The following is a 9,839-nucleotide window of genomic DNA, read 5'->3' as shown; positions in this document are numbered from 1 at the left end:
TTATAATTTAATAGTTTTGAATAATTAAATAGCTTACAATAATTAAATCATTCTAATTAAATTCTTTTAAATAATTTAAATAATTTAACCCAATTAAATGGTTGTTCAGTTAAAATTTTATATAATAATTGAAAATTAAGAGCTTTTTTTAGAAATTTTTGAAAATAATTGATTATTAAATTTAACGAATTTTAAATTAAAGTAAGTTTTATATTTTAAAGAAATTTTATTTTTTTACTTATTTATAAAATTATTTTTAAATAGTGTATTTTTGAAGAATTTGAAATTGAAATTTTGCGAAAATAATTGAATTTTGGGAAAATTGAGAATTGAATTTATTAGAAGAATAAGGAAAAGAGGAAATATTTTTAATGAAAATTAGAAAAAAGTCAAATACAGAAATAAATAATTAAATAATAAATATAATTTATTTATACTAATAATTATCACTGTTATTATTAATAAATAATAAAAAGTTTAAAATATTAGTATAATTTATTATTATTTCTCCGTTCAAATTAAATTTTTATTTCAATAATTTTAAATAGTGGCTGAAAATTATTGTAATAAAAATTAAATTCGAATCAATTAATTAAAAGGTTAATAAACATAAAGATTAAGTTTCTAATTTTTATTACAAATTGAAAAAAAACTCCAAGTGTTTAATATAATATTATAATTCAAATTCAATAAGACGTTTTTTTTATCAATAAAAAGTCAATCAAACATGAGAATGAGTAATAAATACTTTATTTTTTTATTAACTTTATTTTTAACTGTTGACAGAAAATGTTTCAAAAATTCTTTTTAAGGGTATTTGAACTATTATGACGTCACAAGTTTAAAACATGTGCTTTACACAAACTGTGACGTCACAGTTATCAAAGAAAAGGAAATTAAAATACGAAACCAGACTTTTGATATTATTTATATAAAATAATAAATAAAAAAAATTAATTATTAATAGTAATAATAATAATTATTATTATTATTATAATTAAAATAATAGCGACAACAGTTAAGAATAATAATAGTAAAAATATGCAAATTCTTTTTTTTCAAATTTCATCTTTTTTTTTTATTGAGAAAAATTTTTTACTACAGTGTTTCTATTAAAAATTTTTTTTTTTCGTCGAGCCTTCCCATAAAATAATTTCTCGATTCAGGGAAAAAATATAAAGTTCTATTCAAAATTGATAATGAACTTGAGTTCTAAGGAAGATTTATTGTGAAATGAATTTAAACGCGGAAGATGTGTGTGTAAAAAGTAAAGGAAGATAGATATATGGAAATGAAGATTAAGGGACACACGGAGACGGGTGCGTGTTTAATTCGAAATGAAATTGACTTTATCGTGTGCCATGTGGACCTTTAAGGCCAAGAACCTTGAAAAAGCGTAGGACGTTATCCTCTCGGTGTGCGCGAGAGAAGAAAGAAAAACTCTTCTCCGCAAGCTCACACATTTATTATTCGCAAATTCACTTCTTCTTTGCAATCGCGCACACTCTCTCTGACTCAACTTGGAATGTCATAAGATTATTATTTGCTTGCGCGCCTTCTGTCCAGGCAGTGCTGCTGACAATATGTGTGCACTTCCGAGAATATCATTCAGTCAATTTGCATTTGTTTATTAAAATCCTGCAAATAAATAAATAAAAAAATGAATAAATAAACAAATAAGTAAATAAATAAAAAAAAATAAATAAATAAACAAATAAGTAAATAAATAAAAAAAATGAATAAATAAACAAATAAGTAAATAAATAAAAAAAATGAATAAATAAACAAATAAATAAGTAAATAAATAAATGAGTAAATAAACAAATGAATAAATAAATTAATGAACAAATGAATAAATAAAATATTAAACAAATAAGTAAATAAATATAGCCCGTAAATTGTTTAAATAAATAAACAAATAAATGAATTAATTAATAATAAAATAAGTAAATAAATAAATAAGTAACTAAACAAATAAATAAACAAAAGAATAAATAAATAAGTAAATAAATATAGCCCGAATATTGTTTAAATAAATAAATAAACAAATGAATAAATAAACAAATAAATAAATAAATAAATGAGTAAATAAACAATTGAACAAATAAATTAATAAACAAAGAAGTAAATATAGCCTGTACATTGTTTAAATAAATAAATAAACAAATAAGTAAATAAATAAATGCGTAAATAAATATATGAGTAACTAAAGAAATAAATAAACAAAAGAATAAATAAATAAGTCAATAAGTTAATAAATTAGTAAATAAATAAATAAACAAATAAGTAAATAAATAAATGAGTAAATAAACAATTGAATAAATAAATTAATAAACAAAGAAGTAAATAATATACCATGTACATTGTTTAAATAAATAAATAAACAAATAAGTAAATAAATAAACAAATAATTGAATTAATAATCAACTAAGTAAATAAATAAATGGGTAAATAAATATATGAGTAACTAAAGAAATAAATAAACATAGCCCGTAAATTGTTTAAATAAATAAATTAATTAATTAATAATCAAATATGTAAATAAATAAATGCGTAAACAAAAGAATAAATAAATAAGTGAATAAATAAATAAATTAGTAAATAAACAAATAAATAATTAAAAAAAATGAATAAACAAATAAGTGAATATAACCCATATATTGTTTAAATAAATAAATAAACAAATGAATAAATAAATAAGTAAATGAGTAAATAAATAAATGTGTAAATAAGTAAAGGAATGAATAAAGAAATAAATATAGCCCCTATATTGTTTAAATAAATAAATAAAGTAATTAATTAATAAATAAATTAATTAATAAACAAATAAGTAAATGAATAAATAAATGAGTAAATAAATAAATGACTAAATTAAGAAGTGAATGAATGAATAAATAAATGAATAAATAAGTAAATGAATCAATAAACAAATGAGTAAATAAACAAATGAATAAACAATTAATATTAAAAATTAATTTTTATTATTATTTTTGTAAAAAATTTGAAAACCTAATTAATCGATAGATTAGACGATGCCATTGCATCAGATGAATTTTTTTCACTCTCAATTAGAAATCAAAAATTAAAATCAAAAAGTTTCTTAAATTTAAATTAATGATAATTTTCTTCATATTTCAAATGAAAATCCCACCACATTCTATTTTCAATATTCCACTTTTTTAATAAAAAAAAAAGAATTCATCAAATTGTTATATATAAAAAACTTTGAGAAAAAAAATTAATTTATTCATTATTAAATTTGAAAGAATTAGCTAAAGTCGCATTTTTTGATAAATAAAGCATAAGAAATTTGAAAAAGAGAAAAAAAAAAATTTGACAGAAATTTGAAAAATTAGACGGACTTTAAAAACCAGTTTGTGTTTTATTTCTCATGAAACAGTAGTAACATTAAATTATATAATATACGTTTGGATTTGCATAATTCGCGCACAGTCGCGATCAACAAAACACTCCCTTCCAATATATATATATTTATACTTATTTTTTAAAACGATCTTAGGATCTAATTCATTATTTATATATTTATATTTAATATATTTATAAACATAATTTCGTACTTGTAACTCTTCTCATCATTCGTTCGCCTATCTACTCTATTATGTATATTTATAATGACGATTGCATATTATTATATGTGTACAACTATTCAATAATCAACAGATTTATTCGCAGTCCTTTCAAATCGATACGCATTTTTAGGGAAACAAATTATTTTGACAAATTATTAAAAGGAATTAATTTAATCAAATTATTTAAAGAAATATTTTTTTTTTCATCAACAATATTCAGTTGTTTAAAAAATAAATTTTTACAAATTTTTTAAACAAATTATTTTTACAAATTTGTAAAACAAATTATTTTAACAAAATTATTGAAAGGAATTAATTTAATCAAATTATTTAAAGAAATTTTTTTTTCACCAACAATATTTAGTTGTTTAAAAAATAAACTTTCTAAAATAAAAATTAAAAAGCGGTTTTGAAATTTTTTTTTCCTAAATTTGTCCAATAACTTTTTAATTAAAAATTAATTCTCTTAATTAATTTCATCATCTGAATAATCACTAAGTTAACATTTTGAATTATTAACGAAATTTTACTATAACATACATGAAAAAATTGAATTTTAAAACTATTTTACTAATACGAATAAATTGATTGGTAATTTAAATTAATTAATAATTCAAATTAATTAATAAATTTATTAATTAATGATTTAATAAGTTAATTAAGAAATTAATTAATATATGAATTAAAAAATTAATTAACAAATAATTCAATAATGTTAATTAAAAAGTTAATTAACAAATGATTCAATAAGTTAATTAATAAATTAATTAATATATGAATTAATAAATTAATTCATAAATTAATTAGTAAATTAAATAATAAATTAATTCGGTTCATCGAATTAAAATTTTACAGATTATGTTTTTTTTCATTTTCATTTCATTTTATTTTCGAGAGGAGTAAATTTAGATTTGAAAAGACTGCGCATAAATTAAAAACAATTATAATTCAGATAACCGACTTAAATGTAGGACTTTTTTTCCTCGATAATATTATGCTTCGAGTAATTTTTCTCTAGCTGCCAAGAAAAATACTAATCTAATAAATATTACTAAAAGAGACAATTTTCTCAGTTATTTAAAATTTAGATTAATTCACAAATATAAATAAAATTGTCCAAATAACTGACAAAATTCTTTTGAATTTAAATTTCTTAAAAAATTATATTTTCAATTTAATTTCTTAAAAAATTATATTTTTAATTTTTCTTAAAAAATTATATTTTCAATTTTTCTTCAAAAATTATATTTTCAATTTTTCTTCAAAAATTATATTTTCAATTTTTCTTCAAAAATTATATTTTCAATTTTTCTTCAAAAATTATATTTTCAATTTTTCTCCAAAAATTATATTTTCAATTTTTCTTCAAAAATTATAATTTAAGTTGAAATTACTTTGAGAAATTACATTTTCAATTTAAATGAATATCAAAATTCTTTTTTAAAATACATTATACATAAAGAAAATACTTTGTTATAAAAAAGATTTGCCACATAATATTTGGGGAAATCAGAAAAAAACAAAATCGAATTTTCCTGTCAAACCTGATAAAAGAAATAATTTTACAAAATAAAAATATTTTTTTAATTTTTTTTTTTTTAAAATAAAATTTTATAGAAACGACAAAATTATTACCGATTCAATAGAAAATTTTGCAAAAATTATGCAAGCAATTATGATCATCATTCATTATTGCCCAAACGTTCTTTATCGTTAAATAATTAATATTATAAATATAATTATAATTATAAATTTATAATTTAATATTATAAATTATAATTTATAATATAATATAATATAATACAAATACATAATAAGCGAAAGTTAATTGTAATTTTACAATTTTTTCTTCTCCTTTTTTTCTCTCATCGCCAGAAATCGTGTGTCAATTTACATAAATATATAGAAAACTGAACTTGGTATTTTTCTTAAAGATAATTATTTTAAAATATCAGTATACATGATTATCTATGATTTAAAATTAAATTAATATTTACAGTGTGCTTTCAAATTTCGGAAGAACTACAATTATAGTTTTTTTCTAATTACTACAGGAAATATTTTTACATTTGAAGATACAATAAAAATTTTTCTATCTGGCAAATGAAAAATAATTTTTTTTGTTAATTTATGTATATAAGTTTCTCTTTGATTTTTTTTATCAATTCTAATTATATTCTTCTTGTATATTATATCACTTGTAATATATATTCCTCGTTTATTATAGCAATTATAATATATTTCTTGTATATTATATCAATTATAATATATTTCTTGTATATTATATCAATTATAATATATTGTATATTATATCAATTATAATATACTTCTTGTATATTATAACAATTATAATATATTCCTTGTATACTATATCAATTATAATAATATACTTCTTGTATATTATAGCAATTATAATATATTCCTTGTATACTATATCAATTATAATAATATATTTCTTGTATATTATAGCAATTATAATATATTCCTTGTATATTATATCAATTTTAATATACATTCTCTATATTATATCAATTTTAATATACATTCTCTATATATTATACAATATATTTTATATTGTTTAATATATGTGCCTTATTTTATTTAACAAAACTCTGTTGAAAATAAAAAGAAACAATTTTCCATTTGCCATTGAAAGAAATTGACAATTTGTCACTATACAAATTAAATATGTAAAGACAAATTTCAAACGAATTTTTTTTATCTAAATTTACACGTCAATCGATATCCTTCTCGTTATTGTCGAAAATTTAGGAAACAATATTTGAAACAAATCGAAATCGAATTTTAAGTTAAATTGTGATCACAAATTTTACGAACAGAAAATAATTTTTTTGAAAATGTATTTTTTTGCAAGTGTATTTTTTGGAAAAGTATTTTTTTGGAAATGTATTTTTTTGCAAGTATATTTTTTTTAATATATTTTTTTTGCAAGTGTATTTTTTGGAAATGTTTTTTTTTGCAAATGAATTTTGTGGAAACAAAATTTTTTTAACAAAGAAACGTTTAGAGAAAAGAAGAAAAAATTCATCGTACACTCAATAAAATTCATCTGTTGTTAGAAATTTACTTATTAAAAATATCTACTAGCTTACACTAACAGTATTTTACGATTATCACTCTGCTATGGGCTTGTTTTTTTTTCTTTAAAGCTGTACCGAAGTCATTGACGTTTGATAGCCAATGGACAAAAATATGTAAAGAAAGCGTGAAAAATAGAACGTAGAAACATTTTTTACTATTAGACGAAAAATTGTTTGATTGCTTTGGAAAATTTTTTAATAAAAATAACAGGCCTCGGACTCAGGCGACTATTGATAATTTCTATTTCAATTATTTTTTCTCAACATACAATTGTTTCTTACTATTTTTACTATTTCTTACTATTTTTACTATTTCTTACTACTTTTACTATTTTTTACTATTTTTTAAAGTAAATTACTAAAGACAATTAAATCGTTTCAATTATTTTCAAAAATAACAAAATTTTTACCAGAAATTCAATTATTTTCAAAAATTCGCAGATTTTCAATTATTATTTTTGAAAATAACAAAATTTTTAGCAGAAATTCAATTATTTTTGATAAATTTCATAAAATTCTTGGGAGAAATTCAATTATTTTCAAAACATTCAAATAAAGTTCTTGGCAAGAATTCAATTATTTTCATAAATATTAGAATTCTCCACATAAATTCAATTATTTTCAAAAATAACAAATTTTTTAATCGGAATTCAATTATTTTCAAAAATTTCATAAAATTCTTCGCAGCAATTCAATTATTTTCAAAAATAATACAAATTTTAACATGAATTCAATTATTTTTAATAATTTCCATAAAATATTCCTCAAAAATTCAATTATTTTAAAAAATAATCAAATTTTTAGCAGGAATTCAATTATTTTTAATAATTTCCATAAAATATTCCCCAAAAAATCAATTATTTTAAAAAATAACATAATTCTTCGCAGAAATTCCATTATTTTTGAAAATAACAAAATTTTTAACTGGAATTCAATTATTTTCAAAAATTTTTATAAAATTGTTTGAAAAAATCCAATTATCTTTAGAAATTTCAAAATGAATTTTTAGCAAAAATTCAATTATCTTCGTTATATCAAAATTAAATTATTTTCAAAAATAATAAAATTCTTCGCAGAAATTCAATTATTTTCAAAAACTGTAATAATTCTACGCAGGAATTCAATTACTTTTATTATAATTTTTTTAAAAATTCTTGACGGGAATTGAAATATTTCCAAAAATTTAAATAAAATTCTTTTGCATAGAATTTAATTATTTTCAATTCAATTGAAATAAAATTTCTTAAAAGATTTCGTTTTCTTTCAAAATTTTTTCTAAAATCGTCGATTAAAAAATAAGTTTAAATTTAATTTAATTTAATTTAGCCTAAATTTTAATTAATAAAAATGTTAATGAAATTCTTCGAAACAATACGATTATTTTTTTTTTATTTCTAAATTTTTCGTCCGAGGCCTGACATAATATTAATTTTCAACAGTAAGCAAATAAAAAATGTTTAAATATCATTAAATATAAAGTTAAAAAGAAGCAAATATAAAAAATACGAATTTAATCGTTTAGTTATTATTCTTAGAAAAATAATTATTATAATTTCTTCAAGATTCTAAAGTGCAATGATTTTTTTTTTAATTTTTACCGCTATTATTGTAAATCACTTAAATTACCGCACAATAAACGTGTACGAGGTAAAAAGGTACCATTTAGTGTGTAAGAAAAGATTTTGTTCGGAAAAATCGACTGACCTTAGATTTCCCAAAAAAAGAAAAAATACTTTCAGTAAATTTATATTCCAAATATATTCAGACTTAATAATTTTTTCAGTCTCTCATTTCGAAAAAAGTTTATCACTGGGAGGGGGTAAAATTCGAATAATAGAATCCAAAGCCATTCGCTTTTTCTTACCCTGAAAATGTGTATACAAGATATAGTGACAGTTTTACTAAACTCACGTTTAAATAAATAATTAATAATTTCATTATTAATAGTAAATTGTTTAAATGATTAAACAATAAATTGTTTATTTGTAATAATAATAATAATAAGAATTATTTCATAATTTGAATATGAAACTTTATTCAAAATCTAATTTTATTTAATTGACAACTATTTTTTTATTCTTGTTCGTCGAGAATAACGAACGAGTTTGGCACTGGTTTTTTCATTAAACTTTGATTATTTATTATTTTATTATTTATGTGTAGTATCGTTAAATGTTCCTATTTTCAGATATTATAGATATTACTAATTTTTTTACTAATTTTCACTCGCGCTAAAATTATGTGTCACTCTTTTTTTTTTATTTCATCCATACTTGTTCGCAATTGTTGCTTTGGTTAAAACTTCAGCTGTTAATGCGAGAGAAACTTCAAGTTTAATTAACATTATTACCTTAAATATTAATTCGAGATATAAGTTAATAATCGCAAATTCTCTTTTTACTCTTGAATTTGAAAATTTTCCTTGGGAAATTTTTTCAAGAATAAGATTTCTTTTTTGCCGATGAATTTTTTCGAATGTACGATGAAAAATTTGTGACCACTTTTTTTCTTGTCATATATATTTTTTCTAAATTTTAAAAATGCCAACAGAATTTTCGCATGAATTTTCGAGAATTTTCAATATGATACTTTCTTCTTAATTTGGCAGTTTGCTGCAAAGATTTTGCAGCATTTTCGCTGTATTCTATGAATAGAAGTTCTCCCTTTGTTGATAGAGAGGCAAAGGTGTCAATGGCGACAAATCGTCATCTTCGAATCGTACATTTTGATCTAGAGGAAGAGTCGCCAGGGCCTTTACTGTATTTTTCGAAAGAAACAAAAAAAAGTACATACAAATTTTATTAGTATATTTGCAAAAATCTATTTATCACAATTTACAATTTACAATATCCATTTAATTTATTACAATTGAGACAAATTTTCTAGAGTTCGAAACGTTCAAATGAAAAATGAAAAAATTTTTTTTCTTAAATATTTTTTTATTTACTAAATGAAATAGAAAATAGTGTATTAAAAATATTTTTCATTAGTTAAGCAAATAATTTTTTAATTAATTTTCTAATATACAGAATAATTCTTTTTAATAAAATGCAAATTAAACGAAGAAAAAAAATAAGATCATTTGAACGTTCGAAAATTTGAGAACATACACGGACGATAATTTTGAGCGGACATGAATAACGTAAGG

The 9,839-nt window shown here is 19.3% G+C and overlaps 1 protein-coding gene across 4 annotated transcripts in view; it reads right to left on the bottom strand.

Moving 5' to 3' along the window:
* Window positions 1-8,658: 8,658 nt before the first annotated feature.
* LOC122510889 overlaps window positions 8,659-9,839 on the bottom strand; it is a 300,548-nt gene continuing 299,367 nt past the window's right edge. For 3 of the 4 annotated variants that reach the window (XM_043625837.1, XM_043625836.1, XM_043625835.1), the window contains one exon: window positions 8,659-9,448. In XM_043625837.1, coding sequence (XP_043481772.1) covers window positions 9,336-9,448 — 113 coding nt within the window. In that variant the 3' untranslated portion in view covers window positions 8,659-9,335. The remainder of the gene's footprint in view (window positions 9,449-9,839) is intronic. The other variant, XR_006302471.1, reaches the window with a different exon arrangement.

This window comes from Leptopilina heterotoma, unplaced genomic scaffold (genome assembly GCF_015476425.1).
Source record: "Leptopilina heterotoma isolate Lh14 unplaced genomic scaffold, ASM1547642v1 Lhet_77, whole genome shotgun sequence".
Classification (NCBI taxonomy): domain Eukaryota; kingdom Metazoa; phylum Arthropoda; class Insecta; order Hymenoptera; family Figitidae; genus Leptopilina; species Leptopilina heterotoma.
The sequence above is the reverse complement of the archived record's forward strand: the minus strand, read 5'-3'. Positions and strand labels throughout refer to the sequence as shown.